Here is a 19282-nt window from a genome sequence, read left to right as displayed (position 1 = left end):
CCGTTCCTCAGAGAGAACTGCAAGCTAAAAAATCCTCTTAACAAAAACTACAACCTGTCACTGGCATAGAGTATGTTTTATAATCAGATCAACATTTTTCTTCCTATTATAAAAACCTAGATTAAGGAAATAATTCCAGAGGATGTTCAGCATGATCCTAACTTTTCTCAGAATCATGCTTTCAAATAAAATTTCTCCCGAGGATGACAGATATCTGAGGAAGAACAGAAAATGTTAACTGGCAGACTAAACTATTCAGGAGACTTTCAGTTAAACCCAGTATTTAGTATATAACCTCTCCAGCCATGGAAACCCAGGCTGGTAGAGCTTCTTTCAACTATTAGACTATCATTAGTCCCTTTAATATAACAGTTATATGACTATAAACATTCATTTTAATTTTTAGATCGAACTTTACTGCAGGAAGCACTTGAGGACAGAGCACATCATTTCAAACTAAAACTACGCATGTCTAGGGCAAAAATCCAAGTGACTTGATAGAGTGCCTTCAGATATGTTTAATGGATTTAACTTCTAATTACATGTTGGATAACAAGAGGCTATAAAGTGCTATGGAAATAATGAATGAAAATTGCACACTTAAAAAGAGTTCCTGTTACAGTTCTATTATAGCTTCATCAGCACTGAACACAGATTAAAAACCACACAGCGGAATTTTACCCTAACAGAACTTTTTTCTCCAAGTGGTAGAGGAACCAACAAGGAGAGGTGCTTTGCTGGACCTTGTTCTCACCAACAAAGAGGGGCCGGTGGGGAACGTGACACTCAAGGACAGCCTTGGCTATAGTGATCATGAAATGGTGGAGTTCAAGATTCTTAGGGAAGCAAGGAGGGTGCACAGCAAGCTGACTACCCTGGATTTCAGGAGAGCAGACTTTGGCCTCTTCAGGGATCGCCTTGGTAGAGTACAACGGATGAAGCCCTGGAGGGAAGAAGGGCCCAAGAAAGCTGGATAATATTCAAGGATCAGCTCAGGAGCAGTGCATCCCAACAAAGAGGAAGTCAGGTAGGAACGCCAGGAGGCCTGCATGGATAAACATGGACAAACTTGGACACAAAAAGAAGGTCTACAGACGGTGGAAGCAAGGACAGGTAGCCTGGGAACAATACAAAGAAATTGTCTGAGTAACCAGAGATCACGTTAGGAAAGCTAAAGCCCTCATAGAGTTAAAACTGGCCAGGGACATCAAGGGCAACAAGAAAAGCTTCTAGAGATATGTCAGTGATAAAAAGAGATCTAGGGAAAACGCAGGCCCTCTCCAGAAGGAAACGGGGTATCTGGCTACCCAGGATATGGAGAAGGCTGAGGTTCTCAATGACTTCTTTGCCTCAGTCTTCACTGGCATGAGCTCCAGCTGCACAGCCCAAGTCACAGAAGGCAAAGGCAGGGACTGCGAGAATGAAGAACTGCCCACTGTAGGAGAAGATCAGATTCGAGACCATCTTAAGAACCTGAAGGTGGACAAGTCCATGGGACCTGATGAAGTGCATCCGTGGGTCCTGAAGGAACTGGCTGATGAAGTTGCTAAGCCGCTATCCACCCTGTTTGAGAAGTCGTGGCAGTCTGGTGAAGATCCTGCTGATTGGAAAAGGGGAAACATAGCCCCCATCTTTAAAAAGGGAAAAAAAGAAGACCCAGGGAACTACAGGCCAGTCAGTCTCACCTCTGTGCCCGGCAAGATCATGGAGCAGATCCTCCTGGCGACTATGCTAAGGCACATAGAAAATAAGGAGGTGATTGGTGACAGCCAACATGGCTTCACTAAGGGCAAATCCTGCCTGACTAATTTGGTGGCCTTCTATGATGAGGTTACAGCATTGATGGATAGGGGAAGAGCAATTGACATCATCTACCTGGACTTATCCAAAGCATTTGATACTGTCCCACATGACATCCTGTCTTTAAACTGGAGATACATGGATTTGACAGATGGACTACTCAGTGGATAAGGAATTGGCTGGATAGTTGCACTCAAAGAGCTGTTTGCGGTTCAATGTCCAGGTGGAGGCCAGTGATGAGTGGTGTTCCTCAGGGGTCAGTACTGGGACCAGTGCTATTTAACATCGTTGTTGGAGACACGGACAGTGGGATCGAGTGCACCCTCAGCAAGTTTGCAGATGACACCAAGTTGTGTGATGTTGTGGACACGCTGGAGGGAAGGGATGCCATCCAGAGGGACCTTGACAGGATGGAGAAGTGGGCCTGTGAGAACCTCACGAAGTTCAACAAGGCCAAGTGCAAGGTCCTGCACGTGGGTCGGGGCAATCCCAAGCACAAGTACAGGCTGGGTGGAGAATGGATTAAGAGCTGCACAGAGGAAAAGGGCTTGGGAGTGCTGGTGGATGAGAAGCTCAACATGAGCCGGCAATGTGCACTGGCAGCCCAGAAAGCCAACCGTATCCTGGGCTGCATCAAAAGGAGCGTGGCCAGCAGGTCGAGGGAGGCAATTCCTCTCATGAGACTGCACATGGGAGTAACTGCATTCAGCTCTGGAGTCTCCAACATAAGAAGGACATGGAGCTGCTGGAGCGAGTCCAGAGGAGGGCCACAAAGATGATCAGAGGGCTGGAGCATCTCTCCTATGAAGACAGGCTGAGAGAGTTGGGGCTGTTCAGCCTGGAGAAGAGAAGGCTCGGGGGTGATCTTATAGCAGCCTTCCAGTACTTAAAGGGGGCCTACAGGAAAGCTGGAGAGGGACTTTTTACAAGGGCGTGTAGTGATAGGACAAGGGGCAATGGATTTAAACTGAAAGAGGGCTGATTTAGATTACATATAAGGAAGAAATTTTTCACTCAGAGTGTGGTGAGGCACTGGAACAGGTTGCCCAGAGAAGCTGTAGATGCCCCATCCCTGGAAGTGTTCAAGGCCAGGTTGGATGAGGCTTTGGGCAACCTGATGTAGTGGAGCATTTCCCTGCCCATGGCAGGGCAGTTGGAACTAGATGATCTCTGAGGTCCCTTCCAACCCGAACCATTCTACGATTCTATGATTTTCTATCGAAATATTTTTATTTCATATATGGCTTGCTATTCTAATTAGTCTTATATTGCAAAGTTATAAAGTTTCAAGAAATATAGTAATAACAAAATAATTGCTTAAAATAAAGTGTTTAGAGAGTCTTATTTAAGTTTCAAATATCCCTGATAATTTCCTCGACTATTAAATGAACAAGTATATAGTCTTACAGGCCTCCTAACAATATTCTGAGTTTGGATGAACTTGTAAATGGAGGATTAACAAAAATTTGGAAAAGACTACGGAAGCGTGAAGAGGAAGCTTTCCCCTATTTAATTCTTAAATTTTGATAGTTGAAAAAAAATGTTAATATTTATCTCCTCTATGCATAATTTACATTATTTGCATCAAGCCTTACATGAAATAATGAACTGTTTGGAAGAAAGTCCTTGTATCAAATCACAATTAGTGCAATAGTGTATCTGTTCTGGTTGACAATTTTTGTCCTGCTGGAAGGGCTAGATAACCATATCAGTTGAGATCTTACACTAAGCTAAGATCTCAAATCAGACACAAACTTGAAAATTTTTTCTAGTTTCACTCTTACTTTATTTGGTAGAGTACCAGTGCTTCCCCTATCTGACAAAAAAGAAGGTTTCCTTTTGAATCAAGGATCCTTATTAAAATACAAACCATGGATGTAGCTTACTGAATACAGCTTTTATTTTCATACAATACAGATCTAAATGCTAAAGGACAAACCATCTCAAGTTTGAAATAAGACAATTAGAGTTATTTTTGAGGCAAAGTTGAACAAGGAACTCTGATTTTACTACTCTGAACAAGAGAAGAAAACTGAAAGTGATGGGAAAGAATATACAATTGACAAATTCTCAACGATTGTGCACTGATGCCACTGGCAATCAGATGTTTTATCTGAGTAGGTTTTGGAATATTCTGCTTTCAGGACATTGGTTTAAGTCCAGCGTTAAGTCCAGAAGATCACTGTCAGAGTATTTCTGATAGTCTTTATAAAAGTGAATTAAACATTTTAACCTAGTTCTCACATGAAGCACTTCACTGTCACTTCAATAAGCTGAGATCAATAGATCCAGGACTGCATAGACAGAGACTGAACTGACTGACAGGGTCCCACAAGAAAGAACTGAGGTACTTCTGAAGGACAGTTTATGGACGACAGGAGAAGACTAGTATTCCTGTGACCCCTGCTATACCTCTTTGTATCTAAGGAACAATTTACTACAGTATCTGCTATCATGAACACTGAGCTTTTATATTTTTCAGTAATCAAAAACTAAACAGTTTCCTGTCCTTCCATCAGTAACCAGGTTAACTGCTGTTCACCTCTAGGTGCAAACTTCCATGTCCATGCCCATCCTATGAGCACCTAACAGAACACTACCAAAGCCTTTCTTATGTGTAGTGCCAAATTGTTCCTGCTTTACAGCTACATTCCTAAAGTACGAAGTGATGACAAAAATAGGAATTTAGGAGGCAAGAAAATTTAATAACTATGAATTTACTGCAATCCATTTTTAAGATGTTAAAAGAATTATCAACATTTTGTACCATATAAAGTATTTACCTTAATTATAAACCCAGAGCTGCATACAATATTGGAAATGCACTTTCATAACTTATCTACACTGCAGAACACAGACAAAAGCAGAATATTGTCAATGTTGACATTGAAGTTGAACAAGTATACTTCTTTAGGAACATTACCTCACATGCTTCTGAATCATGAAAAACTTAACAAAACAAAATCAGAAAGGTGCACTGAGGGATGATTAGTAGCTGGTAAGCAACTGAGAACAGCAGTGTCAAAGCTGCAGAAATGGACTGATGAGGCAGGTAAGGCTGACAAACTTACTCTGAAGCTGTGGCTGAGGCTGCTGGAAGGAAAGGGGCTGTCCGAACACAAATGGACTGTGGACTAGGGAAGAGGGAGGTTTTGCAGCTTGATCAAAGATGGAAGGAGCTGGGAGATTTGGCCGTGACTGAATGGAATTCAGTATGGCACTCAGTTGGTCACCTGTAGTGGGCAAAACAGTCAAAACTACAACCTGTTACTTGTCCAGAAAGGCAGAGTAAAATGGTGCTCAATTAAAGTTTAAATGATGATAATAAAGAAAGCTCACAAATCTTATTTAGCCAGATACAACTCTGGTTGTGGCTAAACACAAAAATCTCGCCTCATGCATGGCGATAAAATTACTGAAAGTACAAGCAAGGTTTTTAAGGATCATGGATATTTTACCGCAATTTAAAACATTTCAAAATCGAGATTTATATTTGCCTTGCTAAAAAATGAAGAGCAGCCAAAGAAAAAACAGAAATCCCTAGCATTTACAACAATACACACATGCAACAGAACATGCAGAAAAAGATTAGAAAAACTGATGAGAAGGGAAAGATAACATGTATTTAGGCTTTGGCAAGTGTATTTCTGTGCCAAGGCTTTGGTAAATATTTGCCTGTTTTTGCAAATATCTTTAAAAGTATTCTGTCATGTTGTTTTTCAAGATCAGATTGAGGATAATTTTAAAATTAAAGTAAGTACCACTTCAGAACATACATTTGTTGTGAGGCAAACAAAGGCCTTCAAAAAACTAGCACGTTAAAAATAGTTTTAATTTCTCAATGCCCATTCACAAAAAACCTATGTGAGCACTAGAAATACATGAAGCCTACAGTAAGAAGGCAGTTTATCACACCATGTTATAACTTGAAGTATACTTAGTAATATGAGCTGGGAGACATCAAAAGTTTGAGATCATCTCAGGCTTGAACCATCAGCAAGCAAGTCCTAATGGCATCACTTTATTCTGCAAATTTGTATCATTTTGACAGCATTCTAGAAATCCTAGTAAAAATTTATCAGCTAATACAGAATTTACAAGTCTTTAAATTTACCACATATTTGGGTGATTATCAATTGTCTTTTTACAGAATTAGAGAAAGATCAGTGGGTGTATGGAACCCTGTATTACCTAAGAACTCCAATGTTAAATTTTGCACTTATTTTCTTGATACTTTCATTTCAAAATTGAGAGAACAAAAATACCAGAAAATAGCTGGAATGTCTTTCTAAATCACCTACAGGTATCAACAAATCAATTTTATTCCACTGTTTTGGAAGTAGTATACCTAAAAAAGTATTGGAATCAGTACTTGGGCAGGAATCATTCCTACCTTAATAACCCAGAAGTGATTGACATGTTTGACAAAATACTATTATTCTTAAATATGACAGGCCTATTTCCTAAAATAAGTATTTCTTTTAAAGGGAAGAACATCTGAGAAGAGGTTGAAATTCATCTGCCCACAATAATTAAATACGGAGGTGAGTAGGGCCATTCATGAGGAATATTAAAGACTCATCTGTCATGTAGAAGGTTGGAACAGAGAAGACATAGCTAAAACAAACAGAAAGATTGTGGCAGTTATGTCTTCTGCCTCGCAGGTAATACTGTAAACACAGACCTACTACATAGGATCTTTACATCTGACCAGTAGTTTGAAGCGCTCATAGATGGTGACTGAATTTTCATTGAAAGTATATCCCTATAGAAATTCTTTTAACAAACAAGCACCTCCAAAAGAACTGCTTCACTCAGAAATTCCCCTAACATTGTGCTTGTGACTTCAGGTGTTTGTTTTGTTGTTTTTTGTGGTTTGTTTTTTTTGTGTGTGTGTGGTTGTTTTTTTTTTTTTTTTTCCACAAAACTGAAAGCTTCCTAGACCTGAGAATGCAAAAACATTATATAAAAAGGAAGGATACAGCTGAAGAATTATATTTTGGGGAAAGTAATATCATTATTCTTTCAATATAGTTGCCAAGAACTCTCCACTCTTGGGCAATTCAAATGGAATTACAGTACACAGAATGAATAAAGTCATCTAGCTGAGTTGCTCACTCACACTAAAAATCACAGCTTGAGAGTATGTCGAGAGAATAATGTGTATAAAATTATATGGAATTCAACGCCAGCAGTAGCTTCCAAACTTTCTGTAACTATAATATCCCAAAGAAACACCTTAGAAACTGTTTAAGATAGGATATAGTAAAAAGAATCACAATGTCTTCAGAAACAAAGATGGCAGTTAATACAGCATATTGATCTCCAAGATTTCACTTTTGGACAGCACAGGAAAAAAATTCTTTTCCTAATATGCATCTGCAGAAAAAGAACAGATAATACTTTTGCGCAGTTACACAGTTGACATTGAGAGACAAGTTGTAATACTGCCTCACATGCCGAACATCTTAAACACTTTCACTTTTGGGATTCAAACAACACTTTGAAACGAGTATGGCTGAATGGGGAAAAGCAGTTCTATTCAAAAAGCCCTATAAACCAAATGAAAACACTTCAATTTTTTCAGTCTTTGTCCAAAAAAAGGGTTTCCTATAGCAATGCATGGACAAGTATGAACTGCTTTTTTATGCAGTAAACCATTGTGAAATGATATAACTATTTAATGTTATGAAAATAAAAGACTAGAACATTTAGGAATAATTTTTCCCTCACCTCTTCCCCTTTAAAACAAGTCTTAAATCAAGCTATTTTATTTAGGAGACCATTAAGGATATATGCTGGTGTTAAAAACACATAGCACATCTTAGGCCCATGTTCATAGTGGCATGGACAGAGTACAGCGATGTAAGAGTAGAATAAAAAAGCTCTGCATTTCAAATATTTTGCAAGGACATCTGCCTCAGCAAAAATCCCTTGTATATTATTAAATCTTCTAGATCTAATGAATGAATGAACAGAAGGCATGCAGTTTGAGTTTATTGTGATTGCTTACATATATCCTGACAACAAAATAAGTCATGGTTAAAAGAAAATTATTTTATGTCAGTAAAATTAACAAGGTTTTATTTATTTCCCAGCATTTGTAATTGGTATCTGTGTGACTGAAAGGTAAGTTCAGTTTTAAAACTTAAATCTCAACTGGTATCTTTTATCTCATCATCTCATTTAAGGCACTTAAAAAATGTCAAGACAGGTGAGAAGTGTTTACAAATGTTTCTAATAATTTTAAACCTTATGCTTTCTTCATCAAGTAATTTTCATATCTTGTTTCACAAGTATCTGTTTTCCATTTCTGCATTATAGTTTTGTGCCTACCACTACAGAAATCCTCAACTGTACCTTGAAAATCTTTGATGATCCTTTTTATTTGAAGTACTTAGACTGAGTGAAATGAAAGCAGAGAAAAAAAAAGTTACAATGTTAACTACATGTTTTGTAAGACACCTTGCAATTCATTACACTACAGCTTAGGCCTTTTGGAGAACACTGCATGGTGCCTAAAAGAGTAGGAAATGAGTAATAAAAATATAAGCAAAGTTAAGAAAAATGTCATTTTTTTAGAATGTGAGTATAAAAACATACCTTTATTATTTCCAAGGCCATAATCAAACCCTTGTCCATTACTACAGCTTGTCCCCTTACTGAAAGCTTGTATTGAAAAAGGGCTTGGGGGAGGAGTCTGAACATTTTGATCTAGAAGGACTTGCTCTGTAAAAAAAAACATATCACTTCAGATTTAGACCTTCTTAGTAACTGATTTACACTGGAAACATGAGTCAAAAGGCAAAGGAGAGATATTTCTTTTCCACAGATAACACTCTACTCAAGTCTCTTCAGAAAGAGAAGCATCTCTCTCTTCTTTTAGAGCTCTAAAAGCAAAAAGATGGAAGACTTAATACCACGTAGACATTTTTATGTTTGAGTTGCTGCCAGCTTTGCCATCACATGCCACTTAGGAACAGACTTAACATTTGTTTTTCAGTAACATCACACCATTCAATGTTTATTCTTTGGACAGCAACTGTTAAATTCATTTGACAAAGCAGGGTGGAGAAAAGATAGTTTTCAGAGTGACAAAATCAGAGCCAATAAACTTTAAATCCTGGCTATTCCCTTAATAGTTCACAGGAAATAAAACATTTTTTTCCCCTGACAGATTTATTCACATCTGATACTGAGTACTAAAGTTTTGCTTTCTGTATGGTATTAAAAAAGCCTCCAACCAAAAATCAGCCTACAGTCTTCGTGAATATCCGTAACAACTGAACAGCCAGAACAAATGAAAGACAGAATCCACTTTACTATTTAGATTTAGGGAGACATTACTGACTTAACGTGGTCAGAAACAGCATTTCAAGTTACAACCTAGAAGAAACAATTCACATGAAATGTTCCAAATGCAGGTTAAAAGCTCTGGTTCACACCTTTAATAACTTTTTCTTTGGTAACATACCAAAATTAAAGTAGATTCAATTAAAAAAAAAAATAAAAAAATCACAACTCAGAGCCATTTTTAGAAAATTGCATTTCAGAGTATAAACTTTTACACACCACACATACTCAAATTAAAAAAAAAATTATCAGGGAGAAGGCTGGAAATTTAAAGTCAGTTTAAAAAAGAAAGTATCTAGAATTTTCTCAATTAGAGGCAACTCTAGATCTTGCTGTAGTGTTTCAGCTACAGTATCTGGATACTTGCCTACAGACTTAGGCATTCAGTGAGTATGACTTGCTTTGTCTCTGACAGAAATCCTACTTCTTTCTGAGAATATCATTATCATTTTATTAAATAATGAAAACAAAAAAGCAATCTGAAAGATAGTGTTAGTTATGGATAAAAATATAGACAGTTGCAAATTTAGTCCGAGCTCGTCCAAATCCTAATTATTTCCCTCCAGCAAAAGCATTGAAACTGATGAGAAAGAGTATTCCTATTTCACTTCATGGCAAATAAAAGCAATCAGCTTAAAAGATTTTCAGATGTGGCTTAAGCACATGAGTGTTACTTGGTACTGAGATGAACTAGGAACACAGCATAAGTTGAAATATCTCAGGAATTGCACTGGTAACTACTTAAACTGCTTCATCTAGATCCACAAGAGGTGTTTATCTTCACCTGACTTATAAAAACATAGACTCATCTAGAAAAGAATAAAACCAGGCATGTCGAGGCACAGGACTTGCATCAGAAAGTTTCTAAGACGGTATCCCTATGCACTGGATTGTAAAAATCCTACTGCAGACTTTTGTCCTTAAAGCCTGGAGCGTGCGTTTCTGTTTTTCTGTGAGAAGGATATACTTGAAGATGTCCTTCAGTAACAGTACGTAAGCATAAAGAATCTGAAGACAGACCTTCAAACAAGGGTCTTGTTTAAGTTCTTCCAAATTTGGGAATTCTTTCTTAAAGCACAGATATACCATGAGAAATTATAAAAAAGATAAAAAGATAGATAAATTACTGAAGCTGGAAAAGACTACTTAAAATATGCAAAATACTGTCGAGTGACTTAAACGTAGGTTAGATGTATTCCTCAAAATAAGTACTTTGAATGGAAATTTTCACACACTGCTGAATTTATTAACATCACAGAAATTATTTTCTACTGGAAAAGGAAACAGCTGCATATTAGGCTAGAAAATGATGAAGTTAACAATCCTATTATTGAATATGTGTGCTTTCAACAGTAAGGTATTGTTCCAATTCACAAATATTTCATTTCTAGAATCTACTTTGGCTCTTTGAGCACCTCAGAACTTGACATTGTCAGACAATGAAAAATGGAGAATCTATGAGTTCAAAAAAGATATTGTGCTAAGTATTAAATAAACACTTGATTTTTTTTCACAATTTATACAATTTATGAAAAACTCTTGGTTATTTCCCTTCTTTGCAGAACGTTTTATACCTTAAGGTCAAGCAGCAACAGCCTACAACGAATACATACTTAGAAGGAATTACTTTGCTTTAATATGGTAACATGATGATCATCATGATGATCTGAGGGCTGGAGCACCTCTCCTATGAAGACAGGCTGAGAGAGTTGGGGCTGTTCAGCCTGGAGAAGAGAAGGCTCCGGGGTGATTTTATTGCAGCCTTCCAGTACTTAAAGGGGGCCTACAGGAAAGCTGGAGAGAGACTTTTTACAAGGGCGTGTAGTGATAGGACAAGGGGCAATGGATTTAAACTGAAAGAGGGGAGATTTTGATTAGATATAAGGAAGAAATTTTTCACTCAGAGGGTGGTGAGGCACTGGAACAGGTTGCCCAGAGAAGCTGTAGATGCCCCATCCCTGGAAGCGTTCAAGGCCAGGCTGGATGAGGCTTTGAGCAACGTGGTGTAGTGGAGGGTGTCTCTGCCCATGGCAGGAGGGTTGGGACTAGATGATCTTTAGGGTCCCTTCCAACCCTAACCATTCTATGATTCTATGATAATTATCAGAGTATCTAGACATGAAATAATTTTCAGCATAAAACGTCAAAACCAGAAAAAGGGCAAAGAGTCCGTTACAATGAACAAGTAAGAGGTTGACAATAAGTACGACCTAAAACCACAAATGGAATGACTGCTGAGGTGGATGTTTTTCATGAAGACATCTTTTGGAAAACAGATGCATTAGATCCCATAATGGAGTGGGAAAATTATAAATCTAAAATGTCCCGATTTATTCAGAAAACAAAGAAATATATGTTGAAAGAAAAAAAAGAAAGCTTGAAGAAACTAACTCTTCAAGTGAGTTGAAATAAAACAGCCTCTGGGGAATTCTACCAAAATTTTATTGTCAATGGAGGAACCCTGAATGTTTCTCTCTGGGAATACCTGTAACAAAATCATGCTAATGAAGATCTATAGTAATTTTTACTAGACATTGGAAAGACAAGATGGACACACTGGACAGCTGAGGTGCTGTGTCCAGTTTCAGGCTCCTATCAGAAGACAGACTGAAATGAATTCAGTGGAGGCCACCAAGTGAGAGATTTGGGTTTGTTCAGTCTTAAAAAGAGAAAGCTAAGGTGAAATCTTATTGCTCCCTTCAACTATGTAATTGAAGGGTTCATGGAAGATGAAGCCAGACTCATTTCAGAGGTTCACAGTGACAGGACAAGAGACAATAAACAAAAGTTGCAGCTTGGGAAATTGTGATGAAGTATGAGGAAAATTTTTCACCATGAGGGTGAGTCAAATACTGGAACAGGTTGTCCAGAGAGGCTGGAGATTGTAAGAACCTGACTCAAGGGCCTGAGCAATCTGATCTAGCTGAATCTGCTACTGACAGGGAGGTTCAATAGATATCTTCTCCAGAAGTATAAATGCTGACAGATCACTCCCTGTCTCATCTTTAAGGAAATAAAAATAGCCCATAATCTTGCACAGGAGAAGTCATCCAGATGGGCTGGGACCATCTGTTAAGGAAATAATAGTTTCAGAATACCTCAAGGTATTCATATGAAGCATTCATGGTGAAAGATAGATATGTCAGATCAGTAAGGATAGCCTGTTTCGATGGAGATCAACAAGGAGGGTGATTGGGTGGGGGAAGCAATAAAAATATGCAATCACACTTCGCTAACTAGAATAATTAACTAATTTTATGTTAATTTTAAGTAAAGTGTTAGAAAATGTGTTAACAGGATTTTAACAGGATGCTATGTGACAGAACTAACAAACTTAAAATCAAAAGGAACATAAGTAATTCATTTTGCTCTGTTTTTCTTGAGACACAAAATGGACCGAAGAAAGCTAACAAAAACGCACAATTACTTATTTAAAAATAATCTACATAGCTAAAAGAAGGACAGCTAAAATTATGATCCCTAACTGGTACAGAAGAAAACATGGGGAAATACTTTAACTGTTATTTTAAAAAACATTTAAAGAATGTTTATAAACAACTTTGAAGTCCAATCATGTAAAGTAACTCAAATGAAAATGTGTAATACCCATTTAAAACTCAGTTCCTTCTTTATTTATTTGCCTTGTTTAGATTGTTTAATTTTTTCCAAGTTAATTTAACAAACAAAACAAAACAACTTGCCATCTTCATGTCGGAGGTACTGGTTTCCACCTCTGTCTCTAGCTAACGACCACGCCTCGCCTTCATCACTTTCACAGAACTCTACCATGCTGTTCTTATCCATTTGCACCCATGTACCTTCTGAATTAGTCACCTGATGCACACATAAAAAAGCACAATTTATTGACTTTTCAGATAATTGAGTAGCATGATTCAGCAACTTATTATCGTATCTGAAAAACACACTCATTCCCATCTTTATATTACAATGCAAATGTAAAAAATGTTTCTTAAATTAAGGCCACACGCTGAGGCAGATTGAAGGACCAAAACTATCTATGGCACGTTTACAGGTAGGAGTATTTCCAAAAATCTTACACCTGTTTATGTTCAGAAGAAGCAAAAAACCAACATCACAACTTTGGAACATCCAAACAAACCTAAATAAAAACTTGAAGAACATATTCACCAAAATATGCCTTTTTATTGGTGGCTGCAACAGTAGAACTATAATACCAAGTTACATATGAAAAGTTTGTATGTGTACTAATTTTGTTCCTGACACTATATTTAGGAAATAGCATGACACACTTCATCCTTAAGCCCTTCTTAATCATAAAACACCAAATCTGGACAACTGGGAATGGTAACAACAGTTCAGCAACTGAGCAAACGAATACAATCAATACAGAGAAGCAATAATTGTTAACAGGTTAGCCTATAAAAACATTTTTTTCAATGAAACAAAATTCTTTCAAAGAATACGACAAAAAAGTAGAACAAGAAACATAACTTTGTAAGGAGTACTGTAACAGAAATATATAAACAAGCATACGTAACTGCAGTACAATTTTAACATTATTCCAATCAATGAACACATCTAAAAGGCAAAAGACATAATTGCATTAGTATTTATAATATAAACCAAGTTAAAAGGTGAATATTTATCATGAAGGTTGGAAAAGCAAACCTGTAGAGGGGCAGATTCTTTTGTTGTGTTTACTACTGTTATATACTGGTATCTATGAAGACATGAAGCTACAAGGATCCATACCTCGCCCACTGCCTTGACTTTGTTTCCCAGAACTAACATTCCAATTGGGATACCTCTAAGGTTAGGGCAGCTTCTGATGTTGTGACCTGATGGGCCAGTCTTCACTACCTTGTACACTCCAGGTCCACCTCGAAGGAATGGCATATCTTGTTCTTGCATCACTGCTTCCTGTGGGCAGTGTGAATTTAGGTCTTTGAAAAAATCATCAGTATTAGACCTAGATTCCTAAGAAATTAAAAAAAAAAAAGAGGCAAAACAGAACAGAATAAAACCTATTAATACTACCTTTGAACTCTTTAGATAAGAAATACTTATTTCAAGAGTACAATCACTAAATTTCAAAGCTAAAATAGGTAGTTACATTGTTAATTTTAGCATGCAATGATAAACAACTAACTGCTAGTAAATTGCACATTAATTGAAAAGTCACCATATTACTCTTGAAACAAAGATGATGTAAATGTAGACCATTTACATAAAAGGAATATCTCATATCTACAATTATAGACAAATTATTTACGCTAACCACTTTCACTAAACCTTGTTTCATACCGAGATCTATCAGTATATACACTCATTCCTTCTGCTGTATTTGTGAAACTTTGTGAAAAGGTCTGGGGCTATGTAAAGGGAATTTGAATATTATCTCTTTCCAAATGATATGCTTCTTTTTTGATTTCACATTTAGAATATATTGTTAATTTAGAGTAAAGGTAAAATTACAACAAAGAGTAACAGCAACACCATAGATTCTTAAACGCACATATAAATATTACTGTGCATTTATTTTCACTATGACAATGTCCTAGTACCAATTACAGATGAAATATATACCCAAATCTGAAATGAGAAAACACTTTTTGAGTTTCTTACCAAGAAAAATTGGTAGTTACTAAAGAAAAGAAATATTAGCATAGATTTTTTCAGCCAGTCAAAGCTTAATAAAAAGGCAGTTGTACAGAAATATATGAGGGATGGGAGTAACTTAACACACATTTGTATCAGAAGAAAGCAAGTGAGAAGCAGGAGCGAGCTCTGTTATGCTTATAATGCAAGTCAAGGGTGCTTTTAAAAGAACACTTGAAAGTTAAGAACTAAGTAATGTCCTACAGGATGAAGCCAGTGTTTCACCTAGTCCAGTATATTGTCTTCAGGAACGGCAACCAGAGCTGCTCTTTAGAAGCAGCATACAAATCTTTATTAGTGGTCTGTCCCTTATATACCAACAGCATTTAAAATCTTTTTATTATGGACGTTAGAGGGTATACCCTGTTTTCTTTAGTGTTTATTTATGAATCTGATTTCTATAAATTTGTTTAATTTCTTCTGAACGTGCTGATACTTTCTGCCTCCACAAACTCTTGTAAAACCACCTTCCAGGAGTTCACTTCCTGCTATGTAAAAGAATACTTGCTTTCATCAGTTTTAAACCAAACTTCTGATTATGCTATTTCCTTTTTAATTAATGCCATTTCCTCTAATGCCTTGAATTATTATATTTTCATCTTTTTTAGTAATGAATTCTGTGCACTATGTCCAGAGTACTACAGCAGAAGCCTTTACACAAAAATGAATCTATTTTGTAAATACATAACTTTCAAATGCAAGATGAGGTAAACCGGTTCAAGGAAAAAAAATATGGTTATGTTTTGAAGACAGTTTAAACATTGCCTAGATCTTGATATAACAATAAAGAAGTTTGCTATTTTGGGGGAAAAGATTCAGTAGAAAATCAGGTTTTTCAATTTCTAAATTCATGTGTACAACACTGACCGTCATCAAAGTTCATACGAAAAAACTCAAAGTCATTACAGGGCTGCAAAGAGATTTAGACAAGCACTTCCGTAGATAATTTAAACTGCTTAACTGTACAGAACATAGCTTGTTCCTTTAATTGTATAATTTAAAAAGAGTAAAGACTAGGCTGAATATTTATTAAATATTTGTGGCTTTGCTCATATAAACATCATTTTACTAGATGCTGCAACTTAATGTGTACCCTCCAATAACAGAAAAAAAACTTACTAATGTTACTAGACCATCTCTCTGAATTTCTGATTTGATTTCTTAAAAAAGGAGAGTGCTATTTATGAATTAATGAAAATTCAGTAATCTGCCCTGGTATTTTTTTCTCATCCTAAAGGAAGACACAGATACGGCATTCAATGCAAATCTGCTATTTCCTGTAAAAATAATCCAAAGTAAAACAGACTTCAAAGAGTATTTAGTGTAAAGTCGAGTCATAAGGTACAATCTGAAAACATGAGATACAGTGTGACTGTTCCTGTCATTTAACTCACCTTAGGGGGTAAAGCTTTGGAAGTCCATGAAAAAAAGTCCAAATCCCTTACTCCTTGGCTAGCATTAAAGACATTCTGAGCAACAAAGTTTAAAAAAAAAGACATATATCAACAAAGAAATGGGAACAAAGAAACACTGGAGGAAGAAGCTTGAGGTACTATAACGCAAACTTTCTTCACAAGTAAATTTATTGGTAGAATGTTTTGCAAAAAGGGAAAGTTTTGTTTCCCTAATTAAGTCACCTGAGTCCATTGCTCACCATGGCAAATCATCCATTAAATAAAAACAGTTTAGTGTGTCAAAAGCTCGAAATGGATGTAGTGTGTCATGCCATTTACTGAAATTAAGAGCCAGACATTTCTTATAAAGCTTGAGACTTCACGCACAGAAAAATCCCACACTTCTGTTACAATGAAACAGTAGTTGGTCCCTCCACAAACCACAGTATTATAGCAAGAGTCTGCTGTTCCGAAAGATAATTTCAATTACTGCAGGACAACTGCACACAGACTTTCAGTCACCAGGTCAGAAATTAAAAGACGCAGAAGGGCTGAGCTCACTATTGCTGAAAGCAATTCACTTGCACAGAATGATTTCATCATTTTGCACCATCAAAATGACATTATTTACCAGAGCCAAAAATTTCAGAGTGCTGTAAGGACAACGATCACTAATTTCATTATCTTTACAGAATATACAAGGCATTTACTAGTTTCTTATGAAAACCAAATGGAGCTGCCACAGAGAGCTCACTAATATTATAACCAATTGCCCGTACTACAGAAAGGAACACTGCTTGTTCTTTGCTGCCACAGAACAGCTAGGATACAATTTTTTAACCACTGGAAAACATGAAAACGTAGTAATCTTTTCTCCATATACTGGTTTCTACTCATTTCAAAGAAATTTTTACTGTTCCTGCCAAATGAAAGACTTAATAGAACCTGCATAGTAGTATTAACAATCAATATTTATGACAGAATTCCTAAGGCAGAATTCCATTTTATCTATATGAACAGAGATATCAAAATCTTATTTCCTATCCTCATCTTGATAGGCGAACCAAGTGAAATCTCCGGACAGTAGTCACATGAAAATTTAATAGTAGTTAAAAAAGGGCAACGAATCCCTTTAAGTAGAAACAAGTACAAAACACTCTTGGAATGCCTCCTCTGTATTCCTTGAAAAAACAGTAACACATTAAAAGTAAGTAAATCCAGACTTCTGAATCATGATAGAAGAAAACCATCTAGCTACATACTGTATGTAAAACTTCTGCTTACATCAAGTTTCAGTAATGCAAATGATTTGCAATTTTGACAAAATTTGGGTAATTGTCAACACCAGAATTCCTTTAGAGTTTAATACCTCTATACAAAATTGAAACAGGTACTAATGCACTAGTGAGATATATTTTGAGGCATTGGGGAAGGTGAGGAGGGTGTTAAATGGGAAGGTTGGCAGAGTAAAAGTTTATCAACTTGAAACAGAACTTTGACAGCTATAAAAAGCCTACATTTGCCTCATGAGAGTGTACTTCATAGGCATTCAACGTGGTGTAAGAGACCAATTATATTCCTTTGCAGCATATCGCATCTTTTGTGATGGAATTCAACTGTACAGGGAAACATGGACTATCCATACCTAAAATACTGAAGTATCATTTCAAAGATCTGATGTATCAAACAATAAAGAAACCAAGAGCAGTGAAGTGGGACTATGCTGGCTTAGCAACACTGAGAAGATCAAACTAGGTGGTCTCCTTTGCTCTGGGAACTTGATGTTCCTGGCTATTAGCACACTGTACACCAGTTTAGATGAGTTATCTATTCATCTAAGGCATGTATTTGAGAATTAATTCTTCATTCTGAAGAAACTATTACATACAAGCTTTATATTTAATTCTCATGCTATGATCTGTAGATTCAGTTTGTTTCTTCCTTTCACATTTTTCCTTCCAAAACCTAAAAATAATTTCAGGAATTCTTCGAGAAAGAAATTCCATACTTTTTTTGCCAATATAGTTTAAGTTTCAGAAATAAAAAAATTAAATATAAATTACTTCATTTCACCATGAAAAATTAGCAAATCATTAAGAAGCATTTAAAATCTCAATTGATACTATTTTTCGAAAGTAAGGCTTATCATAAACAACCATCTTGACATTTTACCCAATGTAAATTCAATTGCCTTCCATCATGCCTCAAAAGATGGTAGAAATCTCTTCTGAATGTCCTTAAACACTTCCACAGAACATTCAGCTTTCTGAGGTTCTGTGATTAAACACTGCAGTCTACATACTAATTTTGGTTCTTTCTTCCACTGCAACAATCTGAAAAACTTGGGAGTTTCTCAATCCTGCTTGCCTATGGTGGTTGGGGAATGTAATAACATAACTGGACAGCAGGGTTCAATATTCCTTATAATAAAGTTTGACGTTTAAAATTAAGTAAAAACCCAATATTTAGAATATGATTTTTAAAAAGTCAAGTTGTAGAACTTAAAGATAAAATTCTTTTTCTTCCTACCATGTACTGTTTTATGCTCTCTGTACCCTTCTACTAAGTACCGTGTGTAAGCATGAATACACAACTGTCCGTGTAAGGAGCTTAACGAGTGTTTTTTCAAAAACAGTTAACTGAATATCACTAGACAGAAGGAAAACTAACTACCAGGGAAGGAAGAAGCTTATAAAAAATGGCAATCTATTAAAACTCATACTCTTACCCAAAATCACTATTCAATTCATAGCCTCACAATCACATCACCTACAATGGATTGGATGTTCAATTTTAGATCAATAGCAGTTCCTCACGAAAGGATTTAACTATACAGCTTTTCTTAAGAAGGTAAGTGACCACAGCTCAAATAAAAAGTTTGGCAACTATAATGAATCTCTGCTTTCCTAGGATTATTTCTCTTTAAATATAATAGCTTTGATTAACATACACAGAAATAACGCATTTAGGAGATCTAAGATAATTAATATTTGATTTATCATAAAATATATGGGTAATGTCTACAAAGAAACAAAACATGTAAGTAATTATGTAATACTTACTTTCTCTGACAGTTTAGAGAAAGACAGACATAT

At 36.3% G+C, this 19282-nt stretch overlaps 1 protein-coding gene across 1 annotated transcript in view; it reads right to left on the bottom strand.

The window, feature by feature from the left end:
- The window catches only part of MYCBP2 (MYC binding protein 2), a 213475-nt gene that overhangs the window by 51948 nt on the left and 142245 nt on the right, over positions 1-19282 (bottom strand). Inside the window, exons 53-57 of the mRNA XM_086620176.1 lie at positions 16188-16262; positions 13888-14112; positions 12855-12987; positions 8404-8529; positions 4872-5033 (exon numbers count right to left, since the gene is read on the bottom strand). Coding sequence (XP_086476302.1) covers positions 4872-5033; positions 8404-8529; positions 12855-12987; positions 13888-14112; positions 16188-16262 — 721 coding nt within the window. The remainder of the gene's footprint in view (positions 1-4871; positions 5034-8403; positions 8530-12854; positions 12988-13887; positions 14113-16187; positions 16263-19282) is intronic.

Source organism: Tauraco erythrolophus, chromosome 1 (genome assembly GCF_009769465.1).
Source record: "Tauraco erythrolophus isolate bTauEry1 chromosome 1, bTauEry1.pri, whole genome shotgun sequence".
Lineage (NCBI taxonomy): Eukaryota > Metazoa > Chordata > Aves > Musophagiformes > Musophagidae > Tauraco > Tauraco erythrolophus.
The sequence above is the reverse complement of the archived record's forward strand: the minus strand, read 5'-3'. Positions and strand labels throughout refer to the sequence as shown.